At 40.6% G+C, this 17879-nt stretch overlaps 1 protein-coding gene across 1 annotated transcript in view; it reads left to right on the top strand.

Annotated features, from left to right (window-relative positions):
- The window catches only part of MCM10 (minichromosome maintenance 10 replication initiation factor), a 93929-nt gene that overhangs the window by 21369 nt on the left and 54681 nt on the right, over positions 1-17879 (top strand). The window contains exons 2-6 of the mRNA XM_069228674.1: positions 3593-3635; positions 6179-6517; positions 7205-7315; positions 10821-10961; positions 12593-12995. Of these exons, the coding sequence (XP_069084775.1) occupies positions 3617-3635; positions 6179-6517; positions 7205-7315; positions 10821-10961; positions 12593-12995 (1013 nt within the window). The 5' untranslated portion in view covers positions 3593-3616. The remainder of the gene's footprint in view (positions 1-3592; positions 3636-6178; positions 6518-7204; positions 7316-10820; positions 10962-12592; positions 12996-17879) is intronic.

Here is a 17879-nt window from a genome sequence, read left to right on the forward strand (position 1 = left end):
GCCCATGCCCAGGAGACTAACTAAGTGCTTTACTTACCTGAAAGACTTAACCAAACTTACCTCCCCCAGGAACTGTTGATTTTTTTCAGTGTGTCCACTTTTAAAATAGCTTTTTGCCATTTTAACCTAAACTGTGTGTACTACTGCTTTAAATCAAAGTTCTATACTTACCTGTGTGAAGTACCTTGCATTTTATGTACTTACCTCAAATCTTGAATCTTGTGGTTCTAAAATAAATTAAGAAAATGTTTTTGTATATAAAAACTATTGGCTTGGAGTTAAGTCTTTGAGTGTGTGTTCCTCATTTATTGCCTGTGTGTGTACAACAAATGCTTAACACTATCCTCTGATAAGCCCACTGCTCGACCACACTACCACAAAATAAAGCATTAGTATTATCTAATTTTGCCACTATCAGCCTCTAAGGGGAACCCTTGGACTCTGTGCACACTATCTCTCACTTTGAGATAGTATATACAGAGCCAACTTCCTACAGTAATCACTTCACTGTGTAATAGGCATAGGATCCGGAGACCCTCCCATCTGGACTTTTCTCTGCCCACTACTCCATCACTTCTGTTGTGACCAACACACCGTCACCACGGCACTCCACTCAGTCAAAAATCAGTGTGAAATTCATGCTCTATGTAGTGTCTACAAAACATTGCTTTCAATCATCCATTGTTTCCCCCTGAACTAACAACCCCAACATTATGAGTGTCTCGCACGTTAGCCATCGCGCCATGACTTACTTCCTCAAGGGAACAGCGCCTCCGCCCACTGCCACTCGCAGCTTCATGAAGATGCCGGAGTGGGATATGAGTCCGTCATTTATGACTCCCCTGTACTATGCCTATCCTCCCGAAAAGCCCTATAAAACAAGGTAATTAAATGTTTCCCTTATCCCCCAGTTTATCAGTCCCCCAGCACCTTAGAGGATAATAGGGCAGCCGGGAAATCCCGCCAGACCACTCGCACAACACTTTCAAGCTTTGCGTATTGCAGGAATTGGCCTGGACCCAGACCAGATGTGTTCTGCGCCTCTTGAAAGGAAAGGAACATCTCATTAGGAAATAAATTCCCCTGGCAAGAGGCATCCACCCACTTTCCAGTGATCCATAGACATGTGGTTTTCAATATCACAAAATGAAGCCAGGTCCCATACCTTCAATTCCCTGTCAAAGGGTGCACAACAAAGGACCTTCTTGACAACCTGTTCTCAAATTCTTGCAGTTTTGTAAACCAGGTGAGGGATTGCTCCCTCCGAGCGGCCACCTCTCATCAGAATCCGCGCTAGTGTATCTGTGCCCAGCATACCCTCAAAAAGTCGCCTCTTTCATGTATTGGACTCAACCAACCATTTTGTAGCATGCTGCAGGTGTGCAACATAATAATATAGCCGAATAATGAGCCTAGCCAACCCTCCATCCTCCTGATCTCTGCAGTGTGGACAGAGCCACTCTGCTGTGGTGCCCCGCCCAAACCAAAGAAATCAGAAAACTATCCAGTCGAGCAAATAACCGAGGGGACAGCGGAAATAACAAGTTTTGAACGGGATAAAGACAACACAGGAGGAACACCATCTTGGCGATAGCTGCCCTGCCCATTACAAAGAGTGCCAATCTGTTCCAAAACAAAACTGAGTATTCCAATCCGGCAAAATTCTTTCCGCATTAAATGTCTCATGAGCGGTCGCTGAGTGACCTAAATGCCCAACTACCCAAAACTCTCCAATTCCCAATGAAGACCTACCACAGGCAAGTCATCCAGAGGTCTCCCACGAAGCGTACCCAGAGGGAACAGAAGCGACTTAGGCGCATTCACTCGTAAGCCCCAAATGCCCACAAACTCAGTCAGTAGCTGCAATAAGAGGGGAACCGACTCGTCCAGTGACCGAAGATACCAAAGCGCATTGTCCGCATAAAGAGAGATGAAGTGAGTGGAGAGGCCCACCCGTACCCCCCAAGAAGACAGATCCCCACTCAATAACAAGGTCAAAGGTTCCACTGCTAAAGCAAAAGGGAGTGGCGAAAGAGGGCATCCAACTGCTGACCACCCAGGAATCCGAGAGCTCATCCCCACCCAAACTCGTACTGTGGGCTCTGTATAAAGAAGGCGGACCCAGGCACAAAACCTGGGGCCAAACCCCATTTCCTGCAACACAGCCATCAGGTAGCTCCATTTAACAGTATTGCAGGTCTTTTCAAGGTCCAACGATACCAGTGCCAACTCTTGCCCCATAGGCATGTATGTAGGACATTGGCCAAATGACATAAGTAAAATGTCGTGCTGCAGGCCGGTATAAAACCACATTGATCCTCATGAACCAAACTACTAACAAGCCTGCGCACCCTAGTAGCTAATATCTTACTAAGAATTTCGACATCACTTTTTTAACATCGTGGGTGCCCACCCCACACAGGCCTTGTATTTAGGAAGCGCATCATTAGCTTCATCTATCTCTTCCACAGTCATATCACTGTCCGACTCCCTTCTGCACTCAGAGAGCCTCAATCACTGCAGAAATCCCTGCATAGCCTCCTCAGATGCCAGAGGGCCAGCTCGAGACACTGTCTGCAAATGCCCTGCTGCCAACACGCTTAAGATATCCCTACGCTTGTTAACCAGCATACCCACCTAATATGCAAAATAGGGGACGACTCTACCTCTTGTTACAGGATCCATGCCAGCAGCCTACAAGACTTATCCCCTTCCCTGTGCAGTCTCTGCCGATAAGATTTAAGTGCTAGCGTATCTAGTGCCCCACAAACTCTGGCCTACTTCCCTACTCAAAGATGCTCTCTTCACCTTCTTTGTAGGGGATTCATGCTGTTGTACATCCGCCAGTTGCACCTCCCATTTCTTAAGGGCTATGATTATTGTTAAGAATTATTCTTAACATTCAAGACAATCCACCTGCATAATCATCGATAAAAAATTGCCCGACAAAGGGGAGGGAGCTCTCTCAAGCTTCCTTTAGTCAGTACATTTACAAGTACAAGATATTTACACTTTTAGCAAAATAATCCCTTACAAGAAATGTATATATATATACAGAATTGCATTGAAAATCGTTCTGTGACAAATCGCAACTCATAAATATAACTTGTTGCTGATCACATGTGAAAATTACAAACCTAGCCCCAAATCTAGAAGCAGGCCCTTCCGATGCCTTCCTCGTGTCTGCACCTATCCACTTTAGGGGAGCCTGAACCCGCTAAAGCCACCAGTTTTACGTTTATAGATTTACAGATACACAACAAAACAATGGAACCATCCTCTAGGACATCAGCCCTGTTTTGGAATTCACTGCCGCCAGCTTCACATAGCTCTCCACAATAACATTGAGTTCAGGAAAATGTTTAAAACCTTTCTTACCCAATAATTTAGTCCATAATTGAAGTAAGTCCTTTCACATGGCTGTGATACTTAAATATCTCCACTTTTTGTGGCATGCACTTTCAAAATTCTGGAAGTCTCATGAAGTATGAAATATTTGTAACTTCTTCAAATTGCTTTTTCTCAACTTAAGAGATATAATATGTTTGAATAAAGATTCTTACATGGTGATGTTTTATTTTCTTTATAACAGAATCATTTGTATATCAAAAAGGCGATGTCTGGAAACATGGAAGGTATGATTTTACTTTTCCTTTTCATCTGACCACAATTTGCTTTTGAAGAAAAATGTCCAGGAACCACACATATCATTTGCACCATTGAATGTTTGTGTTTTGAGCACAATTTCTTTATTTCTCTGGATGTTTGGTGCACTTCATTACATCTCCTTGAGGATACCTCGAGGACTAAGGTCAGTAGTAAATACATGAGGGCATTGGACCCAAGTGTGATGTATCAAAGATCCTGTGGCTGGCCTTTTTTCATATCTGACATAGATCAGCTGTTCAAACTATTGCCTCAACAGTTCTGTTTGTAGGTGGGCAATCCACAGGGATTGGTATTTTAGGGTTGACCTCAGTATGGGCATGAGAGGCATTAGATTCCCCATTGTCAATATTTGGCCTCAAAATTAATCTTGACGCTCTGGAAAGGTTGTCTGCCAACAGAAAGTGCTTGTTTATGGAATCCTTCTCTATCTGTGGTGAGACGCAAGTAGCAGCAAAAACCAATCTTGTGTCCCGCAGCTGTATATGCATTGTATCTTTAAAGTCCTCAGGCAAGGGGAGGATTCAATTACTGAGCCTTATTATTGGTCACATTGTATTGTACTGGGCAAGGGGTTTGGGTATTTGTCACTGAGCAGGAGGAAGCAATGAGATCTGCTCAGCCTCAGTCACTTTTTTGAGGATTAATCTGCAGAAATCTAAATGAGCTGCATTTGAGAGGCAATGCATGCTGTGAAGTTTGTACTACCGGAGTGGGATTCTATGGATACAAATGTTCAGATAACAATTCAGGGGAATTTTTGGGCTTGCTGATCCTGGAATGATGGACAAAGCACCCCTTTAAAAAAGAGAGTGCAGATAGCTGCTGAGACCTAAAATTCTGTCATGAGGATCTATTCTGTGGTGCAAGAGAAGCCATAGCCTTCTCGGGTGATCTTAACTGGGGTGATCCATGACCCTGAACGGCCTAACTCAATCTACATAAGCTCATGCAGTTGCAAGTTACAGGACACCCATCAGACAGACTTATCAAGGGTCTGAAGGCGTGCCCTACACTCAAGGGGGTTTGTGGAGAAGTTCCAGCACAAGGTAAGAGAGTACACATTAGAATGTTTAACCTTTACTGGAAGAATGGATCTCTTTACATCAAGTAATAGGTATGGGGAATCTAGGAGCTAAGTAGTGGCTCAGTGCTATAGGACTTCTTATTGGGGTTGTATTATGACACACCCTGGTTCAGCACCTTAGCATGACTAATTCCAAAAACACTTTGCTGGCATGTTGCTTTCTCTAGATTCAGTCTGGAGGAAATATCAGAATTCTGTTGCATCTTTATTAGCTGCAGGGCATTAGCATGGCAGGATGTCAGAGTAAAGACACCTTCATTTCACGTCCCCTTTTGGAAACATCTTTTGAAATTTTGTACATTGTCAGATCCCTGTAGGCTAAGCCCACCTCAGGAAACCAGTTCATCTGGGTGGTTGTGTTCAGGTAACTTAACCTGAGGCAGTTTTTCAGAGGTCAGTTGTGACAACTACAATGTCCATGAACCTATTGGTTATTGTTAGTGTAGAAGGATTTCTCAAGGGGTAATGTCCATACTACAAATTATAAAACACTGCTACGTTACCACTACCTTTGTTTGGTATAACACCCAGGAGAAGGACAGCCCCCGTTGTCTATCTCAAGGGAACTCTTGGTGCACATCTCCCGCCACAGTCGGGTCCTGAACCTTTAATTGTCAAGGACAGACTTCGGCCTCTGGGCTCAGGCTAGAGTAGTATAAGGAGGGGACAAGATCCTAAGTTGGGACATTCTTACTATACTTATTTAAATCAATTCCCTGGATCTGGGGTATCGCCTCCATATTGCACTGAAACAAAAAACATTTGAATGTACAAGGACACTCGTGCCCCAGGAATCGCTATTTACTTAATTTAGTGTGATGCCATGGCCAACAAAAAAAGGTCTGGATAACTCATTTCATATGCAGTTGGGCTCTCATGGCAGGGATACAGTACATTTACAGTGCAAGGGGTGTTCAGCATCTCAACAATGTTGGTTTTTGTTTAAATTGACCTTGGATAACTACTGAATGATTTTTTTTGAATTTTTATTGAAACTACTTTTAGACCCCTTTTAATAGTGTTTTACTCAATATGTTTTCCCCTATTGCATCCGTTTTCCTATTGTTTGACTTACAGGCTATATCATACATTATTCCATCTCATTCCTTAATTGCTTTAGATCTTAAGTTCTGTACGTTTAAACTGTATTGCTTAATTAGCTGTGGAATACTCACACTTACTGTGTAGACAATTTACTGCTTAGACTGAACTGATAATGAAGCATCATGTTGCTTCCTAGAGAAACCAAATTGGGTTGTTGAGGACTAGTGGAAAGTCAGCCACAGCTCACATCAAGACCTTAGCTTCAATTCTATTGCAGCCTGACCTCCAGCCTGCAATTCTTACATGGGGACCACGCAACAGCTTTTATAATTGTTTCCCATTTCTCGTGCTTATTGTGTTTCACTTACTGTTTCCTTTCAGATTCTGACTTGGATTTATTGACATCATTATTAGAAGAGAACGAGGGTCCCCAAGACCGAGATTCTGTCAGTGGGAGTGACCCACCGTCTGATGCTAATGCCCAGCATGATGAATTTGATGACCTCTTTGATGCAGATGAGGATGGCTCTTACACAGAGGAAGATATTGCTTCTGGGGATGCAAAGTTGTGTGGCATGCAGGAAAATGTGGCCACCCTTTTTGGGGAGTTGGAAGATCTAGAGGATGAGGAGAAAGAAGATTGTGTACAAGATTTTGCTGAAAAAAATGTAATTCCCTCACCAAAGTCTCCTCATGAGAAAACAAAGCAGGACCTGGAAGGTATTTTTTCTTATGCTTTTCTTCATTCATGCACTTAAGTCCTCAGCAAAAGAATGTTCACCTTTGCCTATCTGGTTTCTTTTATCTAAGGGAATTGCACTAACAAATTCTGTGTGTTTATATATGTGTGTGTGTAAGTGCATTTATAATTTATTGAACATTAATTCAGTCCTTGGCATGCAGACATTAATGCTGTATAATACACTTTGTATAAACTATGATTTTATATATCTAAGACCAACAAATGGTAAGTCTGCTTTGCATTAAACCAGGTTCTTCTCAACACTTGTTACTGCTCCTGAGGGGACAATTGACTCTTCTTTTTGAATACGCTTCTAAAACGGCTGTCCGACTTCTACAATCGGTTAGCCCCTTACACCTCGATCATAACACTCATTTGTCAGAGTTTAAAGAGTTGTATTTCCATTTGGCCTTGTAATTAATTCTCTCCCCCTGTGTAGAGCAAATGTGGTCGAGAGCCCAGATCTCTTCTTTAACATCAAGCACCCACATGCTTTGCCATCTCAGGTTTTCTTGGGAGTTTTGATGGGTGTACCTTACATTGTAATTGTTCTTCTACTAACTAGTTTCTAGTCCAATAATGGGTAGAGTTGTACTTAAAAAATGACTTGGTAGATTTATGAATGATTCAAGTTCCCTGATAGCAACACATTGTTTTCATTGTAGAAGAATTAAAGCAAATGCAAGAGCAAATGAAGAAATTACAAAAGCAGTTGCAGTCAACAGCCCTTGGACAGTTAACAAGAAAATCTCCAGGGGCCAAGAGTAAAACTACAGGTAAGCCTGAAAATAGTCCTGTTGTGCTTTCTTGTACAATGAACAATTAGAAGAAAGGGCCTACTTTGCATTCGCTGAAGCATTGATGAGTGTAAATATACTCGGCTATATGACTATATTGAAGATAATAATATCAACTGACATGAAGTTTGTGTCAAAAATATAATCTACAAAAATATTAATTTTAAGGGCCTGATTACGAATCTGGTGGTTAGAAGACTGCCAGATTTGCGGTGCAAGTTGGACCGCCGTGGCTCTGGCCATATTGCAAGATTGGTGGTTGGTGCTGCCAAAAGACCGCTGTCTCCACCAGGATCTCTGATCCCGATGAGATGACGGAGTTCGTGGTTGTAATCAGCCACAGCGGAACAGAAGTCCTCTCCGCCGTCCTAATTACAACCATGTTCTCTGCCAGCCTTTTCATGAAAAGGCTGGCGAGAACAAGTGCAGGGGGTCACAGGGGGAAGGCTCACTGTCTGCTTTGCCTACACTGCGCATTCCAAGAGTGCTAGGAACCCCCTGTGCGACGACATTGGACTCTCCTCCATGTGGTGCCGAGTCCAATGCCGCCGCACTGGGCTGACCAGTGGAAACCTTGGTTTTGCGGCAGTCTCCTCACCACGGTTCTGGCGGTAGAAAATTCCAAATTTGAAATCCGGCCCTTAGTGCTTCCTATGTAAATGATAAAACTATTGTGTCAAGAATATTGTGGTAATTTGTTTAAAATATTAAAATACTAAAACAATATAATTTAAAATAGTTTTAATGCTAATATATATATATATATATATATATATATATATATATATATATATATATATGAACTAAGTAAATAAGAATGTATAATACTAAAATACAAATATAAAAACAATATTTGAACAATGAAAAATACATTGATACTAGTAACTAAAACAAAAAACCTAATTTTACAAAACACATCAACATTAAATAAAATTAATATACAGAAGAAAATAACTTCAAATAAAATTATAAATAAACATTAAACAAAATATATTATTAACATTTAAACATAGCAGCAAAAACGAACAATGAAACTCCATCAAAAGTTTAAAAACCTTTGTACTTTTGAGCAGTTAGCTTTACAGTTCCCACTCCAATGTAAGCATCATCAGGGAAAGTGTTAACTCCTAATTATTTTTTCCAAATATTTAAATAACTAACACAATATTATGAAAGTACATTCAAAATAAGAAATATGTGGTATAATTCAGGGCTCGAAAAATCTACTGGACCACTTGCATTGGCCAGTTTGATTTTATGAGGTTGAGCTATTTTTAGATTCCACTTGACCCTTCTGGCAAGTGGACAAAGAACAGGTGTTCTGTGCAGTCAGAAACTGAATTAGCAATTAAGATGCCTTTAAATCTTATTCTTGTCACATTTGCTCTGTGTTCAGAGACAGAGGTCAAATGTCAGTTTGTCTTCTTGCAGTGGAAATACTTTTCCTTGGGACTGCAGAGTTCCAGGATTTTGTAAGGTGAACTGTCTGGCCTATGTGAAGTGAAAGGCGTTTGGTATCAGCTTTCCCCTAACACACAGCATTTATATAACTAAGTCACCTTTACAAACCTTTCAAAATATATTTCAGTAGCTGTGAAAGACCGTTTTTTGTACTTCTGTGTGATGAAAAAAATAGTTTGATAGGATGAAAAGAAAATTCAGAACACTTTACTTGTTGATGTGGAAATGATAAATGTTTTCTGAAACCCAATTTTCACTGATTATTGGTAATGCATTTTATAGTTTTATCAGAAAGGCTGCAATTTAGTGGGAAGTTTTTTGGACATTTCTTGGAAATGTACTGCCTGTAAATGAAAGTGCGCTACCACATCATGCTTTAGAAATATATTTATTTCAAGTGAGTTTTTAAACATAAACTGAGAAATAGTTCTGTCCTCATGTCTAAGCTATTAGTAAACTAAGAGGCAAGTCTTGCATGGATCATGTGTACCCTATGTGTGCGCTAGAATTATTATACATGGAGCAAACATTTTATGTATTTAATCAAACAAAAGAGGATTTGTTTTACAGCAGAAATGCTGAACTCACATATTTAAAGGTGCACTTGTGTGAGAATGAAGAAAAAGGCGAATGTAAAATACAATATTTGCCTAGGATCACACAATTTGAGACCCGTTTCCGGGTCAAGTACATTAGTTAGGTTGAGTAGATTATTCAAGCCACTTGACCGGCAGGTCTAGTAACATAGTTATGATTTTTCGAGACCTGTATATAAGTAAATTGTTGAGTAATACTTTAAAAGTAAAAAACAAAACATTAAAATAATTGCACTTTCCTCTCTTTTCAAACCCAAAATATTCACAGCCGGCCCCAAAAGATGATAGAACCAATATCAACATTAAATTAAGAATTGACTAAAACAAACAAAACCAATAATAAATATAAAATACATTTAATAAACTTGATAACTATATACACTTATCAACAAATTAAGTTATAGTACATCAAACAAATCACATAAATCAATTTACATAATGGACATATAAATAACTAATATAAACATAGTTTTTTTTAACAAATTATACATTAAATTAATTCCCATTCTGTTCCCTACAAACAGAGCATCCTGTCACTAAACAGTTACACACATTAACTTCCCATTAGTGTTATGAGTGTGTGTGTGTGTGTATGTATATATATATATATATATATATATATATATATATATATATACATACACACATATGTACTAAAATTATATTAGTGATTGATCTATAAAACAATATTCTTCAGAAAAATATACACATAAAAGCATTCTTAGCTTTGGTATACTTATCCACAATATTTTTTGAGTGATATTTTTGACTTGATTTTCCAGGTCGCGCAATATTTTGGAGTCAATGTTTGTGTCATTCATCTATAAAATCAAAGCACCAGGTTTCTTAGAGGTTCATTCGTGAAATTCTAAGGGAACGTATCAATTAAAATGTTTGGATCGAGTACAAAGGGAATAAGTCAATTATGTATATTCAATACATTATTCAAAAAGTGAAGAAACAAATACAAATATTTTGTATACTTTCTTAAAGCAAATACTAGTAACCGTCTCACATTATCACCTACCTGTTCTAATCCAGGGACACCTACTCCATTTCTAGTAGTAGTCTTTAAACATTGGCTCTGCATTTGCTTTTTGTTCCTCTCCCACAGGCATTCAAAATTCATAAATAAGATGATTCATGATTTTAGGTTGGAGTGGGAGTTTTGAATTGGGCTAAGGAATGGCTCCCTGCTTTCTTAGATGAAACTGTATAAAGGGGTTCCACTTCCCCTGACAGACTCCATCCCTTTAAGACCCAGCCACTGGGAGGGACATTATAATGGAAAGTACTGGGCATATCTCCTTTCCACATTTCACCAACTTTCAAATAAACGGTCAAGGCATTTGAAAGAAGAAGGCATTTCGGTACTTTTAAGGTCTACTTTGGATATGGTATCCCTCTATGAATATTTTGTTTTACAGAAAAATCGAACTTGAATCCCTTAAAGGAACAGAATGCCAGGAAACTAATGGAGTCCGATGTTTTCTCTGCTCAGCTTGTATGTCCAGCTGTGCCAAAGGTCAAACATCAAGGAGCACCAAACGTGAAGAAACATCAAACAGGTACAGTGGTGATGTATCTGGTTTTCCATATTCACATATCCTTGTGCTACCCCTTTTGTCACCAACATATTTTTCACATCTGTGTATAATTTGCAATAATATTAATATCAATTTTTGTTACATTATTAAAACATAAGCCAGTCCATATTCTTCATGCCATTTCTCTAGTTTCCCTCAAAGTGGCCCATATATTTGGAATCCCTGGGGTTGGTGAAAGAAAAGAGAAGAACGTTGTTAAACAGTTAGGGGTCATTGCTCATTTAGTTCCGTAACCCCCTCGCAAAGCTTCCCACATCCCGTAAATGAGGAGTGATGGTGCCATGGTTGTTCTGGCCAATGGCTGAAGGAGGCTAAAAGCCCTATGATTTTTTTTTTTATTACTATTTGTTTTTACATGGGGTCCGGCAGAGACTACAAGTTGTCTCTAGCCAGATTTATTGCTTCTGTGAATTGATCAAATAATGTGATAAAGCAACTGAAGGTCGTTGACCCAAATCACTTCTCTGTATACGTTTTTGGGTTGATAATGTGAGCTGTAGCTGACAGCTAAAACTGTTTGTAGCCAGACCTAAAAACTAAGCATTTCCTTCCTCGTGTAAGTGTGCAATGGTCATATCAAGAGATGTTTTCTTCTAATTATAATCCAAAGCATAAAACAGCTTTTTATATTTACTATAAGAATAATTTTCACTGCATCCAATTTTCCACATGCATTAAACATTCCCAGATGTAAAAGAACTTGTGTACAAAGGAATGCTGGATGTCACTACTGTGAGAAGGAGCTCTTGTACAGGGTTTTCTTTCTTTTCTTTCTGAGTTGACTTTCAGGAGTGAACATTTTACACTGGCAAGGTGTATAGAACACCTTTATGTATAAAGGTATGTGGGTGGGATACACTGACAGTGCTGTTTGCTGCCAAATGTTCAAACATGATGTTCTGTGTCCCACTCCAAGTGTGTAGAATTGTAGTCTATTTCTTGCTGTCCGGATTCTATCTACCCAGACCTCTTTTGCTTCTTTACTTCATGGTGATAAACCTGGGGATTGCAGCATTGTTTGATGGTTTGGATGCACATCTGTTACTCTACTTGCATCATATATGGTTATGGCACCATATATTGGTAAGTTGCATCTAAAGGGGTATGTAGTGACTTACCAGTACATCTTCGTGGCATTGGGTGAAAGGTTTTGATACAGTTCAGAAGAGGTACTTTACATTGAAATGGAACCTGCATCTAAAATATTCCCTACACACGTTCCTTATGTGTGAGCTTATCTGGGTAACCAGTAACCAGCTGCTGGAACACAGTTGTACCCAGAAAGGAGAGGTAGCAAGCCACAATGTTTTATTTCATGAATGTTGATTAATACATTGTGTCTATTGAAGTATTTATTGTGAGTAATATTCAGAAGACAAGTGTTTGAGCTGAAAGCTATTCTGAAGCAATTGTTTGGCATCAGATTTGCAGTAAACTTTACCCACTTTTCTGTAGATGATTAAACCTTGAGTTTCATTACGTACACGTATGTATATTCGAGCTCTCTCATTTGTTACATTTAAGATCTTCTCTGTTGCTATCTTGCTTACCACACAATTTATAAATAGCATATTAATATTTTGCATCTACAGAGAACAGGAGTCCTCCTCCAAGACAAGATTCCAGCGTGTCAAGCCAGCTTCTGAATCCAAAAAGTTGTATTAGTGCTAGAAAACAAGAAACTTGTCCTGATGCCGCAATGTCTTCAGTGACCAAGAGCCCACAACCCAGACAGGCACCAAATTTGTCTTCCCAACCAATGAGGTCAAATGCGCACCCCAGTGTTGGAACAGGAGAGAGAATCTCTAAGTCTTCTCCCAGTATAGCAAATAAAAACACACCCCCAAAGCCAGTACCAAACATATCAACCAATCAAGTGAAACCCAACAATCACTACAAAACTGCTACTGGTGGGACCTCTCCTGGAACATCTGGAACTTTTAATGCTACGAATGGAAGCGCCTCTGTGGAGAAATTCTCAGGGCTTCGAATAAGGTAAGTGAATAATATTGGATGAAGGAGGCCAAGTCTTAGCTGGTTTGCTACCTTGGGTTTTGTTTTTCAATCATATTCAGTACATACAATAGTTATGTTATACAGATTTGTAGAGCGTGCTATCACCTAGGAGGATGTCCTGGTGCTAAGCAGGTGCGAGCCAAACCAAGGGCCTAATGGGACTACTCAAAACCAGGCATTCAGCTTCTTGTAGGATTCAAGAAGTGAGGAGACTCTTATGTGTAGTGTCAGGTCGTCCACGCTTTCAGAGTGATGTAGAAGAAGGCTTGACCGCCAGATCAGGTTTTTCATGTAGTTTGGATGTGTGCAAGTAGGAGTTAGGATGAGAGGAGTCTGGAAGGTTTGTGAAACTAGATGTTTCATTGTTGAGGTATGCTGGGTCAGTGTGATGTGGTGCTTGAAGTTGGGGATGTGAAGTTTGAATTGTGCTCATTTGTGTATGGGGAACCTGTGGAACCTCTTCAGGAGCGTGTGATGTGAGTGCGATGAGTAGGTTTGAGAACGAGTTTGGTTGCCACGTCCTGAATGGTCTAAAGCCTTCTGGTGCGTTCTTTTCTGATCCTGGATTAGGTGCTCCTGTAGTCCAGCTTGTTTGTGACCACGGTGCCAGACGCTATTCTGGGTGCTGGTTGGGAGCCATGTGAAAAATCTTCCTCTGCTTCTTCAAGGTATGGTAGCATGAGGCAGCCTTGGCCTTAACTTGGGCGGTCATCTTGAGTTTGCTCTTGATGACGATACCAAGGTTTGTGGTAAGGGTCAGTCTTAGTTCTGCTGGCCACCAGGTGGACTCCCAAAGTGAAGTGCTTTTCTCGAAGATCACGATTTTGATCTAGTCATTGTTCAGCTTTAGGCAGTTGGGTTTCATCCAGTGGGTGATTTCAGTAATAGGGCTTTAACCTTGATCTGGATATTAGGCACCTTGTCCAGTAGGGAGCAAATGAGTTGTGTGTGGTCAACATAGGAGATAATGTTGATTTCGTGAGAGCGATAATGCTGACAGTACAGATCTTGTATGTGTTGGAGAGGGTTGAGCTCAGGTAGGATCCTTGTGGAAATCTGCTGATGAGTTTGAGGGTGCCTGAGATGTACAGTGCCTGGCTGACTCACTGGGTCCTTCCAGTCAGGAACAGATCCATTGGAGTGCATCTCCTTGGATTCCGATGTTACGTTGGATGAGGATGGAGTGTAAGACTGTGTCAAATGCTGCAGAGAGGTCTTGAAGGATGAGGGCTGCAGTGTCGTGCTGATGTCACCTGTGGCGCTGATGAGGGTTGTTTCCATGCTTTGACTGGGTGATTTGGAGAGGTATTCAATGAGCCATCTGTTGATGATTTTCTCTAATACCTTGGCTGGGAATGATAGCAGAGGGGGTGGCCTGTAACTGGTATGCATTGAAGGGTCTGTGGAGGGTTTCTTTATCAGTGCACGTTTCTAAGCATCTGAAAAGGTCATGGAAGAGGTGGGGGCATTCGGAATGGGTGTGAGCATGGTGCTGATTTGATTGTAGTCCTCTGGAGTAGGTGAGGAGTGTGGTGTGGTGGGGTAGGGGTCAATGGGGTCCCCTGAGAGGATGAAATTCATGGTGGCAGCGGTTTCTCCTGGCGTGATGATAGGCCATGTGGGTAGCATTGGTTCTTTGGATAAGATTGACAGGCATTTGGCTAGGTCTTTTGGGTCTGGTTGCGGGTTGAAATTGCTGTCAATGGCATTGATTTTGTTGCTGAAGATTTGAGAGAGATTGTTGCTGAGATCCTGCGAGGGAGTGATCAAGTTGAAGGTGGCCACTGGTGAGGTGAAATCCTTCACAATGGTGAAGATTTCTTCACTCCTGTTGGTGCTGGCATCGATGTGATTCGCCAGAGTGGCACGTTTGGTGGTCCAGATCATTTAGTGGTAGCATCTCAGGGCAGATTTGAATTGAATTTCATATGGTAGATCTTAAAATTTGAGGTAAAAACATGGTTACAAGTGATCTGACAGGCAAGTACTGCTTCGCAACACCATTAATCCTGCAGCGAATAAGAGTGAATGAGGAGACAGGAATATTATAGCATCACACCTTTATGGCGTTATCAACAGGCAGCACAAGCTGCATATGGGAAACCAGTGACCTATATGCCAGTGGCAAAAAAAGCTGCAAAAGAAGCTACAGGATGTGGCTGACAGAAGAGTTGTCACCTTCTGCTACTGGCTGTTATGTGCCAAGCAGGATGATGATCAGTACAGAATACAGCAGAAGAGACAAGAGGTATAGACACTTAATAATGCTGCTACTACCTACTGTGACATAATGAACCGAGTGCAAAATGAACACGAGGACTGTGAAAGCTGTTCGTTTTAGTTGGGAGGACAACAACAATTTGGATTAAGATAAGTACCATTGAGAATGCTGGATGAAGAACATTGTGAGGGGGGAAAAAAGTGTTAGAGTGGCACATTTTGGTATGGCCCAAATGCCAGGAAGCTGGTTAAATGTTAGCTGCCGCCTGCTGTTTGTGGGAATTCAGAGATGACATAAGAGATCATCTGGTGCATAAAGACAAGAATAGCAAGCTTCAGAGGGCTTTCTTGCTACCAAAAAAGTGACTTCAGGTAAAGAAATGGATTGCGAAAAGGGCTAAATGAGTTAACCAGCGGATAAATCAGGTCGTAAAGCAGGAGAAAGAAAACTGAGTGTGTATTGAATTAGATTTGGAGCTAGTGATGGAGGTCATAGATTTATGAGGCATGCAGCTGCAAACAAGGAATGTACAACGTATTTGCAAACCTCCCGGAAGCGCAATTAAAAGAGGGTGTATTGAGTAGTATGCAATGGTGGTTATCTGAAGAGTTCATGAAATACTGTGACAAAGCTATATGAAAAAAGTTCAAGAAATGGTCGAAGTCGGGTCATAGGGTCATATAGCTTTGTGGGTCTGAAATAGTACTAACTGCCACTTGTAGAAAGATGATGGTTAGTAGTTATGGTGTTACTTTCATTGGTCGCATGGCAGAGGCAACGCGTGATGCAGGCTGCAGTGGCCTCCTGTCGAGAAGGTTGTCATTGAGCTGATTGAATCCTCAGACTGGCTGGATGTTTTTGGACAAGAGGGGCATAAATGCAAGCACATTAATTAAGAATTTTTTGTAGGCTATTTATCTCCTTTCATTTACTTCAAATTGTAAAGCAAGATGCAGCTTGGAAGAGTTGGAACCAAGCAGTAAGGGGACATTCCCAGTCCTATGTTTTTCAGTCACTTCCCAAAGACGTGTGGGGTTGGGTAAACATACATTGGAAGAGATCAGTTCCAGGCCTTTTCTGAAAAAGCGTAAGTTGGTTGCACCCTCTTGGAGAGATGTTGGATATTCCACGTAAGGACATATTTCTATTTCCCAAATAATAGTGGGTTGAAAAAAATGTTATTGTTGGAGGTAGTTAAAGGGGCAGATTGAAAGGTTTGGACGTTGGCTGTAATGAAGATAATTTGAGCATATTGCAAAATGCCTCACAGCAGCACTGGGAAGGGGGTCTGTTAAAAAAAAATGGAATCCCTATTGGACAAGTAGAAGTGATGCTGGTTTAGATCAGAGCAAGAAGAAAGAGAGAAAATTGAGGCAGTATGGAAAGGGGAGTTGTTTTGGGGAAGCAATATTGGTGTCAGTGAAGATGTTGCAGGCCACTAGAAAAACATTGTCTAAATATTAATAATATTGAAAATATTTCTAGATAATTAGAGCAAGCACATTGCAGTAAAGTTGATTGATGGTTGTGATGTGTAGGTTTCTACTGGTGGGATGTTTCTTTTTGCCCCTGATAGTCAGTGCCTTTGTCCCATTTACTTTACTCCCCCAATCTTCAAAGTGATTACGTTTGTGCAAAAGAAATACCTCTTTACTTGTCATAAGGCTCTCCTGTCCCAGTACATGCGTTGCAGTTCTCACCAGTGAATGTCATCAATCACTAGAAAGAAGGCAAAGGCAGGACATAAGGAGATGCACTTGCTATCGCTGAAACCCTCAGTTTGTTTCATGAACTCAGACTAGTGCATGTATTTATTTTGATTGTTTATTGCTTCCTGCGTACCATAATAAATCGGTTCATTTCATAGACCTCAAATACAAACAGTACAATACAGAACTCTGTTAGCCCAGGACAGAACTCTGTAAAACATTTGGATCGATCACAGACCTCATACAGCCTCTAGGAAGCTCTTCTGTTTGATACGACCGACCTGTTTCCTAAGTAACATAGCTGTCTGGTGCAATGAAACGTCACTGTTATGGTGTGGAAAACAAATATGCATGTTAGGAAATCTGCATTCTCCATGATTTTACTGCACTATTCTTTGTCTCTTTCTGCATCATTCAGTCGCTTTGAATAGTCGATGAAAGGCTGCCCAGTGCTAGATTATGTTAAAGTTGTTATCATTGTGGGAACTTGGTTCCATTAGCCAGTTTGTGCAGCTCACACTTATTGTAGAAATCAGATATATAGTAATGTGGGCATCGTGGTTGGAATTGGGCAGTTTTCAGTTTAATTTGAAATAAATATGTATTTCCTCTCCTCCTTCCTTGGAATGAATGAGGTTCAATGTGAAGGATTGCTAGGGTTGTTTCTTCTTCAAAATGTAATAGCCTGATAAACAAGAGTACCTAAACTCTGTAAACTTACTAATTAAGAACCCTTAACCATTAGAAGTAATAGGGCATAAGAGGCATCCTCCTACATGTTGAAAATCGGGTCTCTACTTGGCAGACGTTTGGACTCTGTCCAAGTAGGGATCACAATTCTAGTCAGGGCAAGTAAGATACACACTAAAACCTAAACGGTGCTCACCCTCTGGTAGCTTGGCACAGAGCAGTTAGGCTAAACTAAAGAGGCAA

Source organism: Pleurodeles waltl, chromosome 4_1 (assembly GCF_031143425.1).
Source record: "Pleurodeles waltl isolate 20211129_DDA chromosome 4_1, aPleWal1.hap1.20221129, whole genome shotgun sequence".
Taxonomy (NCBI): domain Eukaryota; kingdom Metazoa; phylum Chordata; class Amphibia; order Caudata; family Salamandridae; genus Pleurodeles; species Pleurodeles waltl.